Consider the following 26,290-nt stretch of genomic DNA (forward strand, 5'->3'; position numbering starts at 1 on the left):
CATTTCAAACATCCCGCCTCTATTTTGTACTGTAGCGATGGAGACAGGAAACGTGACCCCATTTTCAGGTTCTAAAGAGAAATTCTAAGTACCTGAAAGACTGAGGAACATGGTGGCTTTTATTTAAGATGTGGAGATACAGAGCACATACCTGGACTTGGGCCTGCAGCAGCACCGAATTGCACCAAGAGTTCCCTTTATTTTCTCTCGCATCTCTGTTCCTCCTTTTCTCTCTGCTGGATTAGCCATGGGGACTCCAAGTTCTTCATTGTGTGGTCCTGGTACCAAGATTCTCCTGGGAATTATAAAGCTATTCACCTTCTACATCGAGCACTTCTTATTTTTTCCCCAGCAACATAAGTCATCCTTAAGAGGGGTCAGGGTGCTAGCTCTTAAATATATTTTAGTCATCCCTTTGTACATTAAATTCTCTTTCTTGGAGACTGCTCCTGACATGGTGTTCACCGTGCTCCCAGCTGGCCTCCTGAAGTTCTGCCCTGCCTTCCCCAACAGGTACAGTTCAGGAGCTGCCTACCTCAGGGTGATAGGTTATCTTCTAGTTGCTTTATTCCTTTCCCTTTTATATTTAGAGAGTATAACTGGAATACATAAACTTCTCTATGACCACAGCTTTATTTGCAACCCACAGGTTTTGTTATGGCATATTTTCATTATCATTGAATTAATAAAATTCTAATTCCCATTGCAACTTTATCTTTGACCTACATAATGATCAGAAGTATGTTTTTAATATCCAACTATTTGGTAAAATATTGGTTATATAGTTTTAAATTTCTTGCTTATTCAGAGTCTTGTTTTATAACCAGAATATAGTCAATTTTATAAATGTGCCATGTGCACCTAAAAATTTCTGCATAATATATATATTCCATCATTGTTGGTGCGGTGTTTTATGTAAATTTAGGCCAAAGTTTTTCATGATGATATTCAGATCTTCTATAATCTGCTGATTTGTTGTTGTGGTTCTATGTTTCTGATCTAGGTAATTTAGATTTTTCTATTTCTACTTAGATTTTTGGAATTTCCCTTCATATATTGCATTGAAGTTTAGATTTATAATATATTCCTTGTAAAGTAACAGTGGGTTTTATTATCCTGCCTTATCGCCAGTGATACTTTTTGCTTTCAAATCTATGCTAACATTAAAAAATCTTCTTCAATTTTACTTATTGTTGTTATGACATAACTTTTGAATCCTTTCATTTTCAATCTGACTCTTGTCTTTTGTAGGTGGCATAGAATTATGTTTTTTGTTTGTTTCAATAATCCTTGTCATTTGAGTATTTACAGTTAATGTATTTTCTTACAGACCATTTACTCCTTGTTTACTCGTTGTCCCACCTTGTTATGTTCCTTTTGCTCTTATTTCTTCCTTTGAGATTTCTTCAAATTCCATTTTCCCTTATATTAGCTTGTTAATTTTACACAAGTAGCAGTTACACATGTACCATGACTTATTAGCTCTTTTACTGCTTCTCAAGCAATGCTGAGATCTTAAATTTCTTTTACTACTTTTTCTTCTTCCATTTGTTTTAATGCATTCTAATTTTTGATATATTTTATTATTACTCTTTTGTGCTGTTAGATTTTATTTAGGTTTATCCATTTATTTCCGTGATAACTCGGGGTCATCAGTTCAATCAACGTTTGCATGAATAATGCAAATGGAAACAAGACAGGCATGCTTACTGAAACTGAAAATGACTTGGCACTGGCTGGAGTAACTGATGAGAGAGCAAGAAAAGAACAAAAATGAAAACAAACCGTGATCAAGAAACAATCACTCAAGGTCTGACTTTCTGTACTTAGTTTCAAAAAGAGATACCACAAATCCCAGCGGGAGACTCCAGCATCATTAGCTGTCTTTCTGCTTTGTTTCCACCTTCCTTTCCTTTTCCTTCTACCCTAGATTGTTCCAGGAAGTGTTTATAGCTCCTTGCAAGACACATTCTAATACTTGCTTTCTCTCACACAAACTTCACAATATGTCCATGTGATAAATAGTGTGGAGGTAAAAGACAATTCATCACAGGCACATCTCCTATGAAAATAAAATTAGAAACTAGCTTCTAAACATGCAGAGAGAAGGGCGTGGTGTCAGGCACTAATTTCCTTGCGAATTCCTCTCCATTTCTAATAGACGTTCTTCTTTACCAAGATCCGTTTTTATTGGTGTCCTGTTCCAGACTGCTCCACTCCGCCCATCCTCATCCTGTAAAATACATTCACACTCTTTTGTGACCCTACTCATTTGACCATTAAATAGTCAATCATAGAACTGTCGGAATTAAATACAGAGTGAAATTAAAATACTGGAGTCACTTGGAGGGTTTAAGCAGCTCCACCAGAAAATACTGGGCATGGATTTAAAAGAGGCTGCGTGGGACTTGCTCTTGTCCAAGTTCTTTCTCAAGAAGTATCTGAAATAAGCCTAAATTCAGAGTTAATCAGACTGGCCTTCTTTCTCAGGTGGACTGGAATCCATTGCTCTTTCCCCTCAACTCCCTGATGTCAGTGGCACTTTCCGGAGAGGAAGTGGACTTCTCTGCCTACTGCAGAAGCGCAGTTCCCCCCGGGCCCACTCCCTGTCTGAATGCCACACTTGAGGCCAGATGCCAGCCTTCCTAGAACATTTGTGGTCTCTTTCAGTTTCCGACCTGCTCAGATTGAGTCCCTGTAGACTCTTCCTTAGCTTGAAACCTGATCTTCCACCCCTTCCCTGACCTTGATGGTTACCTTCCTACTTTAGGCCTCAGGTGCTTTAGCTATAAAATGATATAGTTGCCCTTAATTCTAAAGTCTTCTTTCTAAAGCGCTACAATGTGGTGGCTCCTTGAAAATGTTTCTCTTTGCTGGTTTTAATTTTGTAGAGAATTAAAACCCCAGCCACTCTAAAAGACAGTAAGTTACATTGGATAAGGAAAGTGTGCGTTTGTAGTTAGATTAACAGAGATGGAAGATGACTTAGTATGTTGTAAGATACTCATGGTCCGTTCTCGTGAGAGTCGGGGGAAGAAGGGGAAGAGAGTTAATAAAATACCAAACGATTGTGACAAATTAAGTTTACCAAGATGTAGCTGATTAGTTACTACTTGAATAAGCCACACAAATCCAATCCAAGTTGTCCTTTATTTTTCTAAGAAGGATCCCAGTGAACTGAGTCCCATGTTCAGTGACTCCGCGTTCAATGGCTTAGTCTTTAAAAACCGTTATGTTGCTGGAAGCAGAAATATTGCCCGTCAGTCCTAATTGATGTTTAGCTATCACGCACATTTGAAATACATTTATTACTTTGCCTGATCTCAGTGTAATACATTCCAAAGGGGCAAAGAGCACACGAAAAGTTATGGAGTCTCCATCTTCTACACTGAAGTGTGCAATAAATTACATATTATTTGGCCGTGAAATTCACAAGCCATAGAAACCACGCCATTAGCAATGTATACAGTGGTAAAGAGCAGGTAATGAGAATGATATAAAACCAAACAGACTGTGTATGTTGGCACTGCTGCCAATAAAACAATCATTAAATGCATTCATATGCATCTACGCTAGGTAAGCTCTTTAGGGCAATTGCTATGAGTTCTACATACCTGTCAGGATATTATATATAGCCCACTTTCTATGGCGTTTATTCAAAGACGCTGAGAAAGGGTTACTCTGGGTAAATTCAGACCTTTTCTCAGTATAGAATTTGGTCAACAGGCATTCTGAACAGCAAAATTTCACAGTATTTTCCTACACTAATTGCCACCTCAGCAAATGCAGGATTAAGTATAATGGATTATAAGAAGTTAGAAAGGAAAGATGGAAGACAAGAAGGAAGGTAGAAAAAAGGTGGGTATGGAGTACTTCAACATTTATGTAAAGAGTGGACCTAAAACTAACCTGAGGTTTCCCTGAACTATTAGCATACGCTATAGAAACTTAAATGAAAAAATAAAAAAAACCAAGCAAGGGAAACTCAAAGATTCTTTGTTTTTTCACTTTACTGCATATACACGTCCATCTTAAACAATCTATATGCTTATACCCAATAAGAGAGCATTGTTTTGCAAGGCTATTTGGGTTCTATCAGTATGTAAAGGTCGGACAACTCAACTTTAGCAGAGTTAGCCTTCAGGTGAATAATTGCTTCTTTCAGGTTGCGAGCATTTGAATTTTCCAGAAATGTTTCCCAAAATATGAAAACTAAAAGAAGGGTCCTAGGACAGCGTCCTTTAGAAGTTTTATGTAGTATCAAGGCTTTTGGAGGAAGAGAATCCTTGTCGATTATCAACACAATGATTCCAAGCAGGTCAATTTTTGCTGAGAATATTATATAACAGAACCCACTTCACCTCCATTATACTGACAATGATCTTCCTTACTTCAACCTTGTGCTTCTTAGTAAAGTTGAAAATACTGAGCCAAGAACAGACAGTGACAATGCCAGAGACTCAGGTGTACCTATAGGTGCCTTCAGACAACATCAGCCACCCAGGCTAAAGTCCTGGTTTAAAACGTCCCAACATGAATGAATCTCAAAAACCATATGCTGAGCAAGTGAAGCCAGATCAAAAGGGCACCTACTGTATTATTCAACTTACATGAGATTCTAAACTGGGCAAAAGTCATCTCTAAAGATAAAAAGCAGATCCGTGGTGGCCTTGGGGTGGGAGATGGGGATACTTTTGCAAAAGCCTAGGAGGAAACTTTCTAGGGTTTTAGGATTGTTATCTATCTTTATGGGGGTGGTAGTTAAACAAATGTATACATTAATTAAAAGTCACTGAACCGTTGACTAAAAATGTCTGCATTTTATTGTATGTAAATGATACCTTAATAAGGTTGATTACAAAATGAACCAAAACCAAAACAAAGCAGAAGAAAAACCTCTCAAGACCTCAAAGGAAATACACTGTTTTCTTCCAGGGTACCAGACTGGAAATGAGGCATTGGTCTTTTCTACCCTCAGATTATCCCTAGGATTATCTAGTCTATTTTAAAGCACTAGAGTCCCCTATCAGGAAAACTCACCCCATGTTTAATTACTTTGATTTCTTCTCTGCCTCTTCTCCCAACACAGTGAAGCCATTCACGGAAGGAAAACCAGCTTTTCCCAACTTTGCATCACCACATATTCTTTCCAAAGCTATTATTTATGGAATGGAATTTGGCTACACTTTGTAAAAATCTAGCTTTTTGAGGCTTACAAATCTTAACAGTTAACCTATTGCCTCCACTGGAATTTGGAAAAAAAATTATTTTGAAAAGGAATAGCTGAGAATTGACATTTTTTTGTGTGTGTGATTTTCTCTTCCCCTAAGATAGAAGTGAGTAGGAATGAGAAACACATACATAAAGAAAAATAAATTATCTTGCTGCCTTTGCATGGTTATAATTTATAGGAGGCCCTTTTCAACAATAATCTATTATCAGAATCAATAAAACATAATCTCCATGAAGGCCGGGCCAGGATATTTGTCTCTTTTTCAGCAGATTGCAATACAAACCACATTCATGGATATGCTTCTTGATGATCTTTGTAATACTGGAACAGTTGCCCATTTCCTCATGCCTCTTCACCTTAACTTCAACCTGGTTTTTCACCAATGACCTCACATTTCCTTCTCTATCACTTGGTTGTGGGCCTCTTTTCCAACTCCAACTCCAACTCCAACTCGCATTTCACTCTGGAACCAAAGGAAGACTCACACCTTCCTGCTTTTTAGTGATACCTCAAGGTCATTACCGTATTGTGATCACCCTGAAGAATAGCCAGACAATTGTCATTTCAGAGCCATCTGACAGTTTGTAGCTCTAAAAATTAACTAAGAACCGCATTTGTCAAAAATATCCTAGTTTAAGATTTTGGTAATACAGCAACAGTAATCGCGAAGTCACTTATGACAATCAGTGTGGGAAGCACCCTCCTTCAGGAAGATCCTTTGCCATACAATACTCTTTCCCTGTCTGGTAATAAGGAAGCACGGCCGTGGAAAGTAACCTTTTGTGGAAAGAAATACTTGGCTTTGAGAAGGCTTGAAGTTCATACATTTTTCTTGAATTAGATTCCCCATTAATTACTTTATCCACAAAGAGGTAATTATCAGAGTTATGTAAGCAATTAAGGAGATGCTACTCCACATTCTTTCAGCTTGTTGACCTTTCTCACTTTATTTCATGTGGCTATCTGAAACATCAGTGATTTACATGCCTTTCTTTTTTTTTTTTTTAACAGATTTCTGTGTGTGTGTGTGTCCCCATGATGAAAACATCATTAAAGTAAAATATCATGAATAGACTCTTAAGAAGCAGAGTCTACTTAAAGTCCTGGAAAATATGAAAGCACTAATATTCATGGACAACTCTACACTCTGAAAGTTACTCCAAATGTTGTTGATCTCTCTTTTGTCTAGGAGTTTTTCATATTTTCTACCATGATCATTTGTTAGTTTTATAATTACATAATAAAGGCGTTACATCATACAATCTTTTGTTATCCATTGCAGTTTTAAAACTATTCCTTTCCTTGTCCTCAGCAGATATGTCATAGATTGTTAGTACACAAGCAAAGACTTTCAACGTAACAGTACTTTATAGTGAGAAGAACTGTACTGAGCTATCTCTATCCTAAGACAATGCACTAGGAAAGCACTAGGAATTCTTAAGCACTAGGAATACAGAGACGATCAAGGGGCAAGTTCCTTGCCTTCGAGTATACACGATCATTATAGCAAATGCTTAAATAGCACTTAGTATGTAACTCACCACAGCAGACTTATTATCCTCCTTTTTAATAGGTGAGCAGAGGAAGCCACAGGGAAGTCATAGGGTAAAGCCAGAATTTGAACCTAGGTAGACTAGTACACTCTCCACGGCTTTAACTACTACATTAAAATATATATATATATATAACTCCAAGTATTCCAAAGTTACAAAACACTTATCTACCAAAACTCAAAAAGGAGCACACAAACTTGCATAGAAAATAAACATGTGGGCTTCCCTTGTGGCGCAGTGGTTGAGAGTCTGCCTGCCGATGCAGGGGACACGGGTTCGTGCCCCAGTCTGGGAAGATCCCACATGCCGCGGAGTGGCTAGGCCCGTGAGCCATGGCCGCTGAGCCTGCGCGTCCGGAGCCTGTGCTCCTCAACGGGAGAGGCCGCAACAGTGAGAGGCCCGCGTACCGCAAAGAAGAAAATAAACATGTAAAACTTCATAAATAAACCACAATATAACCTGCTCCACATAATATACTGACTGCAGTGTCCTGGGCCTCTCCCATCCTTAGGTAGCCGGAAATTACAACAAAATAATACTTTTCACCTTTGGAAGCCACACCATCTCTCATACCAACCAACCAATTACTTCCTTAGAATTGGAAATTAACCTGAATATCATAAAATATATATATATAGCATTAGTGATGTAGAATCTTTGTTTAAAGACAATAACTTCAATAGCAGAGGGAACGTTACCATTGCAGGCTTCCGATAACCTCTATATTTCTCAGATTTCATGCTAAATCATAAAATGCCATATTGTGTCTGAAGCTATTTTTTCAATAGTCCATTTTCGTAAATGGACGAGCAAAGCCGTAAATACTGAGGAACATTTTGGCTCCCAAATCCTAAAGCCATTCTGATTATGCCTGGGTGATCATGGGGACGTCATCGGAACTACCAGAGGACTGGCTGAAATACCAGTGTTCTGGCCAGCTTACAAATTAGAAATTATACAGAATCCAATTTTATTTTTTTGTTAAGTAATTCGTATGAGGCTTTTAGGATGTCAGTGTAAAGTCCTTTCATGTGTAATCTTTATCCATTAGATAGGGAACAATGCCAATCCCCGTCATAAATACTGTCACAACCTGACACTGAAAATCCATTGCAGGGCATAGGACCTGCAAATAGGATGTGAATCACACAAATCCACTCATTCAGACAATCCACAAATGTTCATTTTTAAGTCTACTATATGCCAATAATGTACCGGCCTCTCAGATGCTAAACCATGCTAAATGCTGAAACAGACATACTCAGTTCGGGCCCTCCTGGAACTTATTACCTACAGAAGTGCCTTCGTTGTAAATGGTCAGGTCTCAGCCAATGCTATTATCATCAGCAGGTGACCAAAGGATAGAGCTTGCTTCCCTTCAGAGGTACAAAACAGTTCTTACACCTGAATGGGATGCAAAGAATAATCTGACTTCTGTTCACCGGGGCATGAATTGAACTGTCCTTGCAGAAGAGATAACAGATGGTGTGAACCCCAGATCCTAGAAACGGGCCAGGCACACGATAAGTGTTCAGCTTTCAAAAACAAATGAACAATCACTTCCTCTCCTAGATCTTTACACCCTTCCTCTGTTGGCTACTTTCTCTCAGCTTATAAACATCCTCAAATATACCCACTTAAAAAAACTCTCAGACCTATGATTCTTTGGATATTCTTGTGGATAACCTAAGTCTCTACCATGCCTTCAAACACCTGTCCTCCCAAAAGCCCACATCTGTGCCTTGGGCCCAGACCTATCTACCAGGCCCCTCTAAAGCACTGAAGATGAAGGAAGATCCTCTCGCCACACCCAATCCCTTTCTACTGTGCTCTGTATCTCTCAAAAAGATGCAGCTGTAAACTGTCACCCACGCTTGCTGCCCTCCCTTTTCTAACTGGTCACCAGGCCTCACCCATTCTCTCTCAGATCTGCAAAACCCGGTCCCACCTTTTATAACTTAAGTGGGACCCTTAGATTACAATTCACCCTGCACCCAATCAACTGCCTTCCACATGGAGGTCCAAGTGAGCCTCTAAACCAGAATTCCAAATCACTGTTCTTTGGTGTTTCCCGCAGCCTTCAGGATAAACATCCAAACTTCTGACAGGACAAACAAGGCGCCTTTCTGTTGGGCCCCACTAAGTTTTCAGTATCGACTCTCATTTCTTTCCCAAACCCTGAGTTCCAGTCCTGTACATTAGTTTTGCCATATTTTCTTACATTTCTCAAACTTCAACACACACTGCTCTCTCCTGCCACCCCAGGAGCTTCTACATATCCTTAGAAAGGACGGCACTTCCTCCAAGAATCCTACCCTGAACTTTCCCTTCCAAGTTTCTGTGCTCTGAAAAGGGGAAAGATGGCGGGGAGGGATACATTAGGAGTTTGGCATTAACATATACACACGACTATATATAAAATAATCAACAAGGACCTACTGCATAGCACGGGGACCTCTACTCCATATCCTGTAACAAAGTGTATGGGAAAAGAATCTGAAAAGGAATGGATATATGTATAACTGAATCACTTTACTGTACACCTGAAACTAACAATATTGTAAATCAACTATCCTCCAATATAGAATAAAAATTAAATCAAAGAAAAAAGAGATTCTGTGCTCTGTAGCAGCAGAACTCACTTCTTCCAGAGCACTGACTCCTGTGCTTGTGTTTACTTGCTGCCCAGTAGAAGGGACGATTACCTAGGGCAGAAGCATCGTCTCCAGCAGCCCTTGGTTCTGACAACTCATTCAAGTGCCAGGATACTTTACACACATAACCTGCTTAATTAATTCTAAGAACCCACAGAAAGAGTGGTTTTTAATGTCATTTTACAAGTGTGGGGATTGTAGTGCAAAAGAAACCTGTCCAGGCCACAGAGAGCATAAGCCCTGGAATTCAAACCCTAAGCTGCCTTGACACCGGTGCTCTTTCCACTATATATGATACACCTATTGGAAAAAATTTTTTTTTCCTGAGCCCTGTTTGAATGGAAACGAAATGAAGCTGGGATATATCCATTTCCTAACCGCTTTGGTGTGTACCAGGCAAAGTCATTCAACAGACCAGGTAACATCTGTGCAACAATTAACGATGCTCCAAACTGTGCTAAGTGTTCTACTTTGTAGAGTCTAGAAGCATTAACACAGTGCATCCTTGTAACCGCCACGGAGGCTGGGTCCTGTTAAGCCCATGCTACAGATGAGAACACTGAGACCTTGAAGCCTTAAGGCACCCGGCCGGGGTCACCGAGCTGGCAGGAGTCCTAGGCCACACGCCCCGTCTAGTGCACGCACATCCGGGCACTGGGCATCGGGTCTAGTGCCCACCCTCCACCTTTAACCATTTAATACCCCGCTTCTCAGCGCCCACACGAGGGCCCCTGGAAGCGGGAAGTACAAACCTGTCTCGACAAGCCGTGGCTGGAAGAAGCTCTGGATACAGATCAGGGGCAGAGGGTGCTCAGGAGTGGCGCCCAGTCTACCCCCGCGGAGGCGGTCGGCGTTAAGCCCAGCAGGCCCTCCCTCAGGGAAGCCCGCACGGAGGGCAGAGGCACCGAGTCCTGCAGCGCGCACAGGGCCCCAGAGCGCGAGAAGGAGTCGGCCGTGCTGTCCGGGCGCAGCTTCACCGAGTGTTCATGGCCTGAGCGCGGCCTCGGGGACGCTGGCTGCAGACAGGATGCCCACACCCGCCTGTGGGTCCCGGCTCGCCTCCCAGCCCCTCGCGCGCCCACCGCCCGGCGGCTGCGACCCGGCGGCTGCGGCCCCGCATCGTGGGCAGGACCGGCGTAGCAGCCAGAAGACATAGGGCCACGGGCCCCACCTAGGCCGGGGCCTCCATGCCGCGCTCCGGAGCCCACGCGCGGCCTGGTGTTGGCGCGGGCATCAACTGCCTCCCGAGCCGCGGGGTTGCGGTTTAAGCCTCCGGGCGGGCCCGTGGGGGCGGGGCTCGAAGACTTCCGCGCGCTCGCCGTGCGTCCGCACGCAGACCCGCCTCCCATGACGACGCGGCCTGAGGAGCGGTGTCGGCAGCTTCGAGACTACGGCAGCGCAAAAGGTAGGAGGTGTGGAGAATTTGGGGTTTCCGAAAAGCGTTTGCTGACTGATCCAAACAAAAGTGAGACATGGTTGTATCAGCGCATTTTAAAAGTAGTTAAACTCCCGCAAAGTGTCTGTGCTCGCCCCGCCCAGGAGAGAGCGTGAACTCCTTGAGGGACGCAGGAAAGGCTGAGTGAACGTCTGCCTGTGGTCCCTTACCTGGTGCACGGGTGTGTGAATTTCTGCGGAGAGCTCTTAATTTCTGTCGTTTCTGCTGACTTGACACGGTGGTTGGCAAACGGTGACGTGTTCCGTGCATTCAGGACATGATCGTGGTTCCTAGTAATCACTTCGTTTTGTACTGACACCTCCACAGAGAATTTACTACTGAATATCCACTTTAGAGAAGAGAAACTGAGGCGTAGGAAGTGAAGTGACTGAGTAAGAGGAAGGACTCAGACAATTGGTGTTAGTAAATTAACCCTGCAAGGAGGCCGTTAGCCTGCGGTGGCTCTAGCGATGCGGCCGCCTACTTAAACCAACCCAAATCTAAGCCTGTCAGCGCCTCAGGGTGACGAACACCGCTGAGGACACCCAGTCACAAACCACCAACTAGGCGTTAAAGCCATAGCAAATCACTCGTTTCCTTGCTTTGCTTCTGCCCTTTTAAAATAAACATCTCTGCAGCTCCTGTGGCTGGAGTGCTCCTCACCTCTTCCGCTTTGTGCTGCGTGAATTGAATCTATTTTTGCGCACATAAAGTGTTAAAATTTTAAATATGCCTCAGTTTGTCTTCTAAGATTGGCCGTAGAAATTGGATTTGTGTCCAGTTTCTAGAGCAGTGGTCGTCCTCTGGTCAGGCCTTAGGCGTTACGTGTACAACGTTCCTCTTCTACCACCACCTTCTGGATGCCTCCACCCACTACCAGCTCCCACGCATCAGTTCCCCTAGATGTGGTCAGCAATGGCTTTTACATGCAGCGTGCTCACATTATAACATCGCAGACACTCCTCCGTCCTCCAGCCAGCGTGTGAAGTGAAACATTACCATTCCTGTTGAAGAGTCTCTGGTGTGACCACTTTCCCAAGCACAGCAATTCCCCAGCTGACCCTGGGTAACCACTCCTCTGAACTTGGTCTCCATCACTGGCATGGATGTCTTTCTATGTAGGCTACAATTTTAAGTATTCTTAAACTGCATATCGTATTCTATTTTGTTTTCTCTTGTTACTTGCTTTATTTAGTGTTATCTTTGCTAGGTTCATCCATGCTGACATGTAAAGATCTATCTAGTTCATGTACTTTCCTCGCTAGGTAGGATTCCCGTGTAGGGAAATCCAATAATTTATATGTGCATTTTCCTGTTGATGGACATTTAAATTGTTTCGAATTTTAAGTATGATTTCTTTTTAAAAAAATTTTTATATACTTTTTAAAGGTTACTTTACATTTACAGTTATTACAAAATATTGGCTCTATTCCCTGTGTTGTACAATACATCCTTGAGCCTGTCGTACACCCAGTAGTTTACATCTCTCACTTCCCCACCCCTGTATTGCCCCCTCCTCCCCCTCCGCACTGGCAACCATTAGTTTGTTCTCTATATCGGTGACTCTCCTTCTTTTTTGTTGTATTCATTCAATTGTTGTATGTTTTAGATTCCATATATAGGTGATATCCTACAGTGTTTCAGAGTTCAAAAGACTCTCACGACAGAAGCCAAAAGGTAAGAGCCATTTTACATTGATAAAAAGCATTTTAACTATGTAGAAGCAGAAAATGAAAAGAAAGAACTTTGCATTACATTTAATAAAAGCTTAGGGAGATCTTTGTGGTATATTAGTGAACTTATTTGTGGAAATTTAGCCATGTACATTGTGTTGGAGAGGCACCAAGAGTTCAAGGACTCTCACAATTTGAGTACACAATTGCCTTACTTGTAGGCATGGTGGCATCCATTTACATAACAATGATTTGGAGCATGTTGTGTTAGTCAGCTCTTGCTGTGATAATGCTTTGGAACAAATCGACCCAAAACTCAGTTCCATAAACAAGAATTTATTTTTCTTGGACCTATTGGCTAGCTGCAGTGGCTCTCTTTTAGACCTCTAGATGGCTGGTTTGCTCCGTGTTTTGGGTCAGTTTGAGGTCTGTAACACACATCTTCCTCTGGAGCCCAACTGTGAGGCCGCAGCTCCCAGGCCCTGTCTTCTCACAAAGTTCACTGAAACATAAGAGGTGAGCCCAACTGCACAAGCCCATTTAAGGCCTCTGCTGCTCATTGAAGGCCATCATGTCTGCTCACACTTCATTGGCCAAAACATGTCACAGATCTAAGCTGTATTTAGAATATGTGTATTTGTTTAAAGTTGGGTGCCCTCACAGAAGAATATTGCCTTTTGGACAGTGTTACCTTAGCATTTTCATTGACATTTGCAAACGTGATAAACGCCGTGTGTACTTTTTCACCTTTGAGAACTTTCTGAAATTGTGGGACCATTTCTATTGGAAAAGAGGAAGGTATACTTTAGAACTCAACTCTAGTTATGGCATTGTTGGGAGAAGAATTAATGAGATAAGGTCAATACAAGTGAAAGATTTGGGATCACATATTCATCATTAACATTAGCATTCTACAGAACATTCCTGGAGAATTGTGATGCTTGCTTTATGTGATTTCTATCATAAATCATTAGAATTTGACCAAGACACTTCAGTGAAACATACATCATACAGCACATCGCATTTTAGTTTTTCCTACCACTCCACAACTTATCATCAATACTTCACCATAACTCAGAAACAGAAACAGAAACTGAGTGAGTTCATTGTTAGCAGACGGGCTTCACAAGCAATACTAGTAGAAGTTCTTCAAATGATAGCAGACAGTAACTCAAGCCATAAAAACAAAACAAAGAATGCTGACTAGAGCAGTTGTGTAGGGAATTATAAAAGATACTGTAATTTCAAATTTCTTCTCCTTTCTTCTCTTAACAAATTTAAAAAGTAAGTGCCTAAACAATGACTATATTTGGACTGTTCTCTATATAACATAAAGAAATATCATATATTTGATGATATGGCACAACGAAGGCAGTGAGAACAAAGCTGTGTTAGAATAAAAATGACAGTAGATCATAAGCTGATTCCGCAGGAAGAAAGGAAGAGAACCAGAAATGGTAAATAGATTAACCCGACAAACTCAAAAATATTTATTTGCTCAACTTTCTTCTCTAAGCTCTTTGAAAAAATAAGCTTGTGAGAAGTAATTATTAAAATAATATGTTGTTAAGTATGTAACATATATAAAAGTAATAAAAACAAAAAAGAGGGGAAGGCATACAGCTCTATAAAAGTACAGTTTCTGTTTCTGTCTGGAATGAACCTAGTAAAAATCTGAAGAGATTCTGAGATGTATTACATAAGCACTAGTGCAGCCATTAGTCAAACAATGTGGTTAAAAATCATTAAAGGAATTACATGTTACAGTAGAAAATATCTACTTACTATAAAAGGAAAATGGAGGAACAACAACAATAACAAAAAAACAAAAACATGAGACATGTAGAAAACCAAAGGTAAAATGATAGACATAAATAAATCCTACCATATCAATAATAAAAACTAAATGTAAATGAATTAAACAATACAATCAAAAGGCAGATATTGTCGAACTGGGTATTAAAAAATGTTTTCTATAGGAGACACTGCTTGGATTCAAAAGTCTAATGTGTACAAAGTAAAAGGATGAAAAGCTATACATCATGCAAATAGCGACCGTAAGCATTGCTGAAGTGGCTATACTAATACCAGAAAAAATAGACTTTAAAACAAACAAAAAATTTACTAGATATGAAAAGAGACATTTTATGATAAAGAGAGGGAAGATACAAAAATTTTTAACATATTTGCCCTGAATAAGGTGAAACCAAAATACATGAAGAAGAAAATACCAAAATCCATGAAGAACTGAAGGAAGAAATAGATAATTACACAACATTAGGTAGAGGCTTCAGTACTCCACAGTCAATAAGGGATAGAACAGTTAGGCAGAAGATCAACAACGATATAGAAGACTTGGACAAGACTATGAATTAACAAGACCTAATAAGTGTTTACAGAACACTCAACCAAACAGTAAAATACTCATCCTGCTCAACTACATGTGAAACGTTTTCCAGCATAGATGACATGCTAGGCTGTAAAAGAAGAGATTGAAACCCACATACGTTGCTGGTGGGAATGTAAAATGGTGCGGCCATTTTACAAAACAGCTTGAGAGTTCCTGCAAGTGTTAAACATAGAGTTACCCTATGACCCAGCAGTTCCACTACTAAATATATACCTAAAAAAAATAAAAACTTACGTCTGCACAAAAGCTTGTACGTGAATGTTCATAGAAATATATCTCTAAAAACAAAAGGTGGAAATAATTCAAATGACAACCGGATAAATGAATAACCAAAATGTGGAATATCCATACAGTAGAATAGCATTCAGGTATAGAAAAGAATGATCTATTGATCCATGTTACAACATGGATGAACCATGAAAGCATTATGTAAAGTAAAAGCAGCCACTCACAAAAGATCACATATTGTACGGTCCCATTTATATGAATGCCCAGAATAGCAAATCTGTAGAGACAGGAAGTAGATGAGTGGTTGCCTAGGGCTGAGTGGTTTGAGGAGATTGAAAAAAAGCTTGTTAATGTGTAATGGGTTTTTTGTGGGGGGACAGGAATCTAAAATTGGATTGTTGTGATGCTTACACAAGTCTTTTAGTGGTTACACTGAGAACCACTGAATTGTATACATTAAAGTGTTGAAATTATGGTATGTAAATTCCATCCCAATAAAGCTGTTAAAATTATGATAATTTTATATTTATAAATTTGAAAATTCATCGAAAATGACAAATTCTTTAAAAATGCAAGCTAACAAGACTAACCCAAGAAAGAAAAAATATCTCAAAAACCTGTATCTACTGCAAAAGTTGTTTGTATAATTAAGTACCTTTACAGAAAATGATTGCCAGGGATAAATGGCTTTCCAAGTAAATTCTTCCAAATATTTAGGGAAGAAATATTGGTAATCTTACATAAAAATCTTCCAGGAGACAGAAAAGTATATATTGCTCAAAATATTTATAAGGCCAACATAAGCTTCAGATCAAAACTAAAAAGAATATTACAAGAATAGAATCACAGGCCAGTTTCTCTTTTGAACATGCATGCAAAATGTGTAAACAGAAGCACAAACTGTATCCATGGTATGTAAAACAATCATATATCACAATCAAAGTAGCTTTATTCTAGTAATGCAAGGTTGGTTTAATGTTCAAACATGAAACTGATCCCAGGAATGAATTAGAGTGGGAAAAAAAGTCATTTAAAACAGAAGTCTTGGGACTTCCCTGGTGGTCCAGTGGTTAGAACTTGGCACTTTCACTGCTGGGGCCCTGGGGTCCAATTCCCGGTCAGGGAACTAAGATCCTGCAAGCCATGAGGCAGGGACCTCCCCCCCCCCCAAAAAAAAAAGGAAAAAAAGAAGACTTAACCAGGAGAAGCACAAGATCGAATAAACATAACAGATAACACCTTATGAAAAGTAGGTGAAGATTATGGAATATTCTAAAATTTTAAAACAAAAAGAAACATTTAAAGGTTCAAGAGGATGTGACAAATATTGTACATAGGCAAAAAATAAAATAAAGTAAAATATACGGATGATGGGAGCCCCAAACTCCAGATGCCCATGTGCTGTCTCTGAAGATTCTCATTCAATGGGTTATGGATTTCCTCTATGTTTAAAAACCTACAGGTGTTATAAAGCAGAAACTAACACACCATTGTAAAGCAATTATACTCCAATAAAGATGTTAAAACACAACCAAACAAACCTACAGGTGATTTTGATATGATTCACAGACAATGTAAAGCTTCTGCTTTACAGGAAATAATACCAGATTATTTTGTTATTTTATAGTTATAGTAACAGGTTGTACTGTTGACCGGTAAGTCTGATGTCAAAATGCACTCCCCACTAGGGATATAAAAGGAACTAATAGTCTGTACGGCTACTTGGTGGCAGCATGCATGTATTGCAAGGGCAATTATTGTAGGAATCCAAATGAGTGGAACATTTTAGAATTGGAAGACTACATACAGATCATCTAGTCAAGCTTCCAACTATGATAGTTGTGAAAACTAAGGCCCATATAAAAGAAATGATTTATCTCCAAAGAGCGTTAGTGAAAGAGTATGAAATTAAAAATATCTCTGAACTTTTAATTTAGTGCTGTTTTTATTAATCTCATGTATTAGCTTAAACTTCAGTGTGACAGATTTGGGATTGAATTCTTGCTCAGATTTACTGATTGCGTGCCTTTTAGTAAGTTACTAAAACACTTTTTGTTTTTAAATAGATTTATTTTTGGCTGCGTTGGCTCTTCCTTGCTATGCGCGGGCTTTCTCTAGTTGTGGTGAGCGGGGGCTACTCTTTGTTACGGTGCGCGGGCTTCTCATTGTGGTGGCTTCTCTTTGTTGCTGAGCACGGGGTCTAGGTGTGTGGGCTTCAGTAGTTGTGGTTCACGGGCTCTAGAGTGCAGGCTCAGTAGTTGTGGCACATGCTCTTAGTTGCTCCATGGCATGTGGGAGCTTCCCGGACCAGGGCTCAAACCCGCGTCCCCTGCACTGGCAGGCAGATTCTTAACCACTGCGCCACCAGGGAAGCCCTACTAAAACACTTCTAACTTCGCTTTTCACATATGTAAAATGGTGAGCCTTGGCTGATATAGAATATGAGATAACCTAGCACTGTTCTTAACACATACACGTAGTTAACATTGTTTGGCTCTCATCCCTCTTAAACAGCCTCTATCCTCTTAACAATGAAAGTGTGTTTCAGCTAGCAAAGCACCCCAGAGCTGACCACATTCTGGCAAGAGATGTAGGATTCTTTTTCTTGCTGGTGGTTCTTTATACCTGATATTTGAACTGCACTGAAACATGAACATCTCTTGTTTATACTGTATTAATGGATTGATGAATTTGATAGATGAATTTTAAAAAGTAATATGCAGGAAAAAAAAGTAATATGCAGGAATTGAGCTGCCTTACTCTCAAGAAATATAATTCGATAGTGGTGGCTAAAATGATAAACAGTGTTTGGACAGGGAGTCCATATTGGATGTGAACTACTTTTACTCCCATTCGTCTATTAAGAATAAATAGAATCCTTTCAAAATCTGTTTTAAAGCGCAGTTATTTCCTTCTGACTCATTTAAGTTACCTGCAAGAAAAAGACGGTCTCCTGAATCCTTGCTTAAAAGGCTTTTAATATAAAGCAGACAATTTTTTGCAACATTTCCCAAACTTTTCATTATCAAATTGGCTGAGGCTTCTCAACGATTATCATTTCACAACAATATCTCCCTTTTCACCTTTTTAAAAAGAATTGGCCTCGTAGATGTGCCCTTAAAACAGAGCTTCACTCTCAACTTATTTTAAATTTTGTATTCAAACAGTATGAAGAAAACAGGATCAGGGAATTCAGCCATAGAAGTGAATGGATTACTGATACATGCTACATCATGGATGCAACTAAGTGAAAGAAGTCAGGCGCGAAAGGCTCTATATTGTATGCTTCCATTTATATGAAATGTCCAGCAGTGGCAAATCCATACACACGGAAAATATTATACATTAGTGGTTTCCAGGGGTTTGGAAGAGAGGGAAATAGGGAATGACTCCTCAAAATGGGTGTGTGTTTCCTCTTGGGGTGATGAAAATGTTTTGTAGTTGGACAGTGGTGATAGTTGCACAACATTGTGACAGTAGTAAATTCCACTGAATGGTACAGTGAATTGTAAAATGATCAAAATGGTGGATTTTGTGTTATGTTCATTTTACTACAATAAAAAGGAGAAAGAATTAGGGAAAGACTTAGAGTTTGGGAAACTAAGGTGAACTGGTCAAGAAAAAGACAGCTCTACTGTTGAGTGTTCTCTCAGCTCTCCCAGTGCATTAATCCTCAGCAAAAAGTAGCCTGAACTTGTCGATGATAGTCATTCAACACAGTCCAGGGAAAAGTAAATAAAATAAAACCCAACTCTTCTTCTTTAGCACATCTATGAAAGGTTAACTTGCTGCTCAGCCACGTGGACATTCATGAAATCGTTTCACTTTAGGTGTCCTCTACTTCAGTACTTTACTCACAGCTCATTCACACCTGTAGGCAACAGCATTCCTTAATTGGATGGAATCTGCAGTGCTGGTTGTGATCGGTCTCATGAAAAGAAAAGGGAAGGAGGAAAAAGCCTCCACATTGACTTGGTGGTCTTGACGAAATGGATGCAGAAGACAGCTTGAGTGTCACTGGAAACTGTTATTTTCCTTTTCCTTTTCTTTTTATCTTTCCTATCAGGTCGTCTGCCCACTTCCCACCCCCTTCCTTCAAACAGGAAAGACACTAATTAGCTGTTTTTTTGTGTTTTTGGTAAAACACCTATTGTTTTGCGTTTCTTGTTGTTCGGTGAACATTATTGTTTTTACTGCCAAATGAGCTTCAGTGGTTGATGTAGGGGGTCTCTTGGGAACTTAACTTTTTCCAGTTTAAGTGGAAAAGCTTTTTTGTTTGAATTGGCTTTTACTGGGTGCTTCAAGGTTTGCTCTTGGCTCTTTGAAGGGGGACTGAATAGCACTGTGTTTCCTTTGAGGTTCCAATGAAGAAAGGATCCTATGTCTTGGGCACTTTTTGTTGATTTTGCTGTGTGTCCTCTCTAGTAGCCAGAGGCAGATTCCAGGAAAATGACATATAAATGAATATAAGTAATCTAATATGTTTACAATTTGCTTTGGCCATACTCCTGGTCTTACTCTACTTGTAGCAGATGGCTTTAAAGAGCATTAGCTATGTATATATTAAAAATAATATAAGTATACCAATATTAAATATTATATTGATGTATAAGTGTAATATACTAATATTTATATTAGTGTATAACAATTATGTATTATATTAATATATATTTTTGCCTAGCATATATTATATACAAAATATATGAGTAATGAAATGTATTTCTATGGTTAATATGTTCATAATATTAATATGATATATCCTGTAATATTGATTATAAAACAATTATATCATAATATATAAATATATAATTATTATTATCTGATGTAATACACTATAGTTAATATATTCTATATAACAATATATAATGTATTAGTATAATTGTATTATATAATATAAATATAATACATATATAAAACTATATATCTTTTAGTTATACATTACACATACGAGTATGTATAGCTATTTATAATTTTATTGACATAGGAATCTGGTCATCATAACAATTGATGTAAAAATATGCAATATTTTCAATCAAATGGGCCTTAACCTCACTACCTACACATAAGTACTTTTAAAATCTTGAACCCTGTCTAACTCATGCTTCCATATCTCTCAACCCGCTTTTCTACACATGCACGTAGACACACATTTATACACGATATATATGTATACTACCAGTTTTCAGTTCAATGTATATAAATATATAATATATAATTATATTCCTGTCTATGTATACAAATATAAATCAAAGGTATGTGTATACGTATGTATTTCATATGTTTATATAAATGTACAAATAATGTATGTGTATATAAATACATGACTGTATACATACATACACAGAAATATACTTATTTAAACAAAAGGGACCTAAATATAGTTCTTTAAGAATAAAAAGTTATGTCTCACTGTTTCAATAACAGTTTATAGTTCTCTACTGTATGTGCTTCTATAATTGTTATGAACATTTCGCATTTTTGTTGAATGTTGTTTTAATTTTTGGCCTTTTTTTGTTTTTTGTTTGTTTTTTTTTTGGTACGTAGGCCTCTCACTGTTGCGGCCTCTCCCGTTGCGGAGCACAGGCTCCGGACGCACAGGCTCAGCGGCCATGGCTCACAGGCCGAGCCGCTCCGTGGCATATGGGACCTTCCCGGACCGGGGCACGAACCCGTGTCCCCTGCATCGGCAGGCGGACTCTCAACCACCGTGCCACCAGGTAAGCCCAGTTTTTTGCCATTATTAATGAAGTTCTGAAGAATACGGTGGGCAAGATTACTTGAAAAACTCTCCTAACAGAAATGGGTTAGGTATGCTAGGTTAAATGTACACAACTTATTTTTAAGTGCGTGGTTGATTTTGGAAGTGTGCAGTCGAAATGTCCAGGACCCATGAAGGAAGCGTGGTCCATGTGTGAGAGTGATAGCTCTATTAAGAGTGGATTGAAGATCTTGATAGCTTAGAACAGAAGCTGGAACTCCTGTTTTTATGGAGACAAATGGCAAATATTTTAGGCTTTGTAGACCAAAGAGGCAAAATTGAGGATATTATTTAGGTACTTAGGTAACCATTTAAAATGCTACCAGTTAAAATGTGAAAATTATTCATAGCTCATAGGCCATAAAAAATAGGCAGCTGTCTGGATTTGGAATACAGGCCGTAGTTGAATGACACACCTGGTATAGAGACTTGTTTTTCAATGGCCATGACCACATGGGAGGCAGGAGGTAAGACTCCATCCCTACTAGATGGGAAGTTAGAACTAAACCTACCTATCCCTGGCTTCACCTTTAATGAAAGGGTGTGCCAGGAGAAAAAAAATATCTGCTGGCAAAGGGAGACTAAGAGCAAATTCTCTTGGCCTCTGCTCTGGGTAGGAAACAGGTAGGAAATCTTGAGAATTCTGAACCGCAGATCTGTGTTCACAGTGCTTGGGTTGCAAATTTATTTGCGGTCTTGCAAACAGAAGCTAAGAAATGAACTTAAAATGCTCCCAAATCGGTGGTATTCCAAACACAAAACTAAACCCTTTCTGGAGAGGTAGACCTTCAACACAGGCCTGTAGCGTTCCCACAGATAAAGTTTAGCTAAACGTGAGCTCATGATCTAAATTTACACAATAATGAAGAAATCAGCTACAAGTGGAGAGAATCAGCAAAAACAATCAATACCAGAATTAAATTCCCAAGGCCATCCATCAGATGTTGGAATTATCAGGTGCCAGGCAGAAAATATACATAAAACTAGAACTGAAACAAGGAGCAAGGATGTTTTAAAAGACTAGGTAGGATCTTTCAAACATTTTTAAAGTACATGTCATTGATAAAGCTAAAAACTCGAAGGTCGTGTAATACAGCAGATTAATCGTGGAGAAGAATGAAATTATGCTGTTTTTAAAAATATGGCAGATCAGATTTCCTGCCTAATTATATAAGTTGATTTATCTTAAAAAATACACAGTATTTTAAAGATTTATTGGCTGTAAAATAAGTTAAGCGTATTTCAAAGGGCTTCTCTGCAAAGAGAAGTGAGAAGTAGCAAAACACAGAAAGTTGAGGGGAAAAAATGTCAATATATACATTGCTATAGGGTGAACTAAACCTTAGGCCAGCAACTATGAGGAGGAGCTGACCCTTAGATACGTACAACTAAACTGGAACCTTCAAAAAGTTCAACTATTTATAAGTAAAAAGAGTTATTAAAATTAATAACCAAGTGTTTTAATTGACATCAGAAGAGTAAAACAATAAACCCTGAGAACATAGAAAAAGAGACAATAAACATATGAGCAGAACTTAATAAAACAGAAAAAAGTATAAAATTGAGGTGATTTAGTAAGTCAAAAGAATATTCTTTGAAAAGATTTAAAAAAACAAACTTTGATTAAGCAAAACAAAAACGTAAGTAAACAATATACAGAAAGAATCAGGACAGTGTTATAGCAGAGAGTACAAACAGAGAATATATGAAATGCCAGTAAATTTGAACATTTCTGTAAAGTGGACAATTTCCTAGCTCCTAAAGTTTACCAAAACTGACACAAGAGGAAATTTGTAGCTGGAGTTCTTGCACCACTAATGGAATTGTCAATAGTTTACAATCTTTCACCAAGAAAATACCAGACCCGGCCAGATCATTTGGGAGGTGAATTCTATCCAACTTCTGTTAAACAGATAACATCAATATTAACAAAGAAAAACTTCTAGAGAGTAGCAAAGGAAGAATGCTCCTTTATTCATCTTATGAAGTCTATATAATCCTAATACTGAAAATAGATTAGGACTGTAAGGAAAAAGAAATTTACAGGTCAAATTTACTTGTAAATATAAAAGGAAAAATTTTAAACTATGATATTAGCTACCCACGTTCACTAGAGTAAGAAAAAGCATGAGCAAGTTAGGTCATCCAATGAATGAAAAGGTAGTTTAATGTCCAGAATATATATCAATAGATTGAAATCACCACATTTTATTTCTTTCCTCTGTCTCTTTAAAAAATTGCTAAGTACTTATATTGATCTCTCTTGTACTAGGCACTGTGCCAAGTCACTTACATATTTACTCCTTTAAACCTTCTATCATCCCTGGGGGAAAGTTCTATTTTGCTTCCATTTCTTAGCTAAGACTCTAACCCCCAGGAAAGTAAAGCAACATTTGTAAGTTTTTGTGGATGGTCAGTGACGGGACCAGTACAGGAACATCCAAAGTCTGTGCTGGGAAGCAGTGCCCCATGTTGACACTCACATTACAGATGAAAGGAAAGGAACCATGCACTTACCATATAGATTAAGTCTCACATTATAAGTTAAAGGAAAGGAACCATGCACTTACATTATAGATTAATACCCACATAACAGGTTAAAGGAAAAAGAAACATGTGCTTCTCTCAAAAGTTGTAAAGAAGGCATATCCATTTCTAAATATATTTCCCAATTTCTTTTGCTTGTTTTCTGACCTTTGTAGTGCATTTTGCCATGAGGAAAATTTTAATTCTTATATAATAAAATGTATCCTTTTTTCTTTGTATCTTAGAAAGATATTCCTCATGAATAATTTATTTCAAGTCTCCCAGGTTTCTGATACTTTTACACTTTCATTATTTTTTAACTTTTAAGTAGTTGCTGTATCTAGAATTTAGTAATTCTATGATAGCTATATTTTCCCACTTTTGTTGAATAATTTTTGCTACTGATCCAAAACGTGAATTTTATTTTAATCTCAATTCCCTTATATCTTGCATCTAATTTTAAGATGCTTCCTATTCCACTGGTTGTTTTGTCTATCTAAAACAAAATGCTACCTTAAAAATAATGTAATTATAATATAATAAATGTCATTAGTAAACAGAATACAATATATAATAAATAGCATAATATAAAATAAGAAAATATAATTTACCATATAACAAGGTCAAAGGAGAGCAAAAGTATACAATCACTTGAAATATCCCCCAAAAGATATTTTATAAAATTCAATATTCATTTGTAATTTAAAAGAAAGAGTAAAATAGGGATTGATGAATGCTTCCAAAATAAGAAGAAATTATATGTCTAAAAGAGAAAGAGGTAAGTGATAGACTTTAGTAACACTGGCAATAAATGCAGGACAAGATGAGGATGCCTGATATAATGTTAAAGAAAAAGTATTATGTAACATTGTGTTTGCAGCACTGATGAGTTCAGTGAAAAGAGAATCTCATAGAAAAGAGTATCTCGTTCTTCTTAATGTATGTACACTTGTCCATTGCATGAGCATAACAGCTTATTTAACCAATATGTTACTGATCTGCATCTGGATTTCTAGGTTTTCATGGAATTTTATTATGCACAGTTGCTTCAAACACTAGGACTTCCTCTTATGTTTATATCTTTTGAAAGAAACAATATCTCCACAGATGATTTATCTGTGCTGGCTACTAGCTGACTTTGGGTACTTCTCTGTTCTTCCCTTTACCTTCCTAGTCAATATGAAAAGGGAAGGCAAGAAGGTCTCCTGTTTAGAGACTGTAAATGTAGGTCTTGGTGATAAAGTCTTGGTGGTAAAGGCTAAAAGTATTAACCCAGAACAAATGTTTTTCCAGCTGTAACTGTGTGTGATTCCCTTGGCTTGATTCCATAGAGGATGTAAGACAAGACTGTAGAATCTGCCCTCAAAGTGCTTCCAGTAGGATGAGCTAAGTCAAGTATGGTGGCATATCTAATTCAAGACAAACTATATAACATCTCCTTTTCTCTCCTGGCAAAACTTGGTGGTGTGAATGTAGAAGTCACTGTATGCTTTAAATTAAAGCAACACAATAAATCTTGTATTGGAAGGTGCTTATTCTGGTCTCTTTGTGGAGACGAATTGGAAATTGTCTAGAAGAAGGAAAATTAGGTTAACCGAAGTTAAACTCATAAATAATTGAGCATTAATTAAATATCTATGGTCTATGTTTCTCTTTGATCATAATTTCTCCCAATTTATAGACCTCTTTGATACCTGATTAATCCTTGTCAAAGATGCAGTTAACAATGATTATTACTGTGTATTAGGTTTTGTCTGGGCCCTGAAGAAACTATCCTAAATCACCAGCTATGATTGTCACTTGATTTCCTCACAGAGAACAATCAGAACTCCTTGTCTTAAGTGGCTTGGGATGTGAAACTAGTTAGTCTCTTAGATACTGTTAGAGGACCCTACAGAGCCCATTGGTGAAAGTTTGGAAAACACTGGGCTTCTTAAGATTGATTCTTGTAGTGCTTCAGGAAAGATCACTGAACCAAAAGGATAACGGTGTTTCTGGTTCTGTTGTTAGTGTTCTCCATGGAAACATTGCTGAAGCTTCTGGACTCAATTTCCTTCCCCATGTGTGAATGTCACTGAAAATATCCAACTCCATTCTATCCCCATGTAACTTCAGAAACTAAGCAAAATAAAGACTCAAAATTCATTTCAACTAATGAAATGAATATATAACATAGAATGGAACTGGGAAAATACCTGGTTTAAATTCTGGAAAGTACCAACTATACAATTCTGGATAAGTTGCTTCATCTTGCTTAGTCTAATTTAATGCCCATCTCACAGGATGTTATGATGATTAATTTAATATCTTTGTATAACGTACAGTGTTATGTAATTTCTTCCTGTTTTTCTTGAGTAAATTCATATCCTTAAGCAACTCACTGTAAACAGTAGTTACTTACTTGCTTAAATTACTCTTATCTTCTATTATCAGCTGAATTGTGTCCTGCTCAAGTTAATATGTGGAAGTCTTAACCCCCAATACCTCGTAATATGACTGTATTTGGAGATAAGGCCCTTAAGTAGGTAATTGAGGTCAAATGAGGTCAAATGGGTGGGCTGTAATCCAATATGACTGGTGTCCTTATAAAAAGAAAATATTAGGACACAGACATGCACAGAGAGAAGACCATGTGAAGACAGAAGGAAAACATGGCATCTACAAACCAAGAAGAGATACTTGAGAAGAAATCAATCCTGCTGACACCTTATGTCAGATTTCTAGCCTCTAGACCTGTGAGTGAGTAAATTTCTGTTGTTTAACCTCCTCAGTCTCTGGTACTTTGTCATGGCAGCTCTAGGAAACTAATACAACTTTTTA

The 26,290-nt window shown here is 38.4% G+C and overlaps 1 protein-coding gene across 1 annotated transcript in view; it reads left to right on the top strand.

Annotated features, from left to right (window-relative positions):
- Positions 1–10,719: 10,719 nt before the first annotated feature.
- The window catches only part of LOC307181426 (UDP-N-acetylglucosamine--peptide N-acetylglucosaminyltransferase 110 kDa subunit-like), a 34,107-nt gene continuing 18,536 nt past the window's right edge, over positions 10,720–26,290 (top strand). Inside the window, exons 1-3 of the mRNA XM_079946628.1 lie at positions 10,720–10,845; positions 12,485–12,552; positions 20,731–20,903. Coding sequence (XP_079802754.1) covers positions 20,796–20,903 — 108 coding nt within the window. The 5' untranslated portion in view covers positions 10,720–10,845; positions 12,485–12,552; positions 20,731–20,795. The remainder of the gene's footprint in view (positions 10,846–12,484; positions 12,553–20,730; positions 20,904–26,290) is intronic.

The sequence above is a fragment of the Stenella coeruleoalba genome (assembly GCF_951394435.1).
Source record: "Stenella coeruleoalba genome assembly, contig: scaffold_500, whole genome shotgun sequence".
Classification (NCBI taxonomy): domain Eukaryota; kingdom Metazoa; phylum Chordata; class Mammalia; order Artiodactyla; family Delphinidae; genus Stenella; species Stenella coeruleoalba.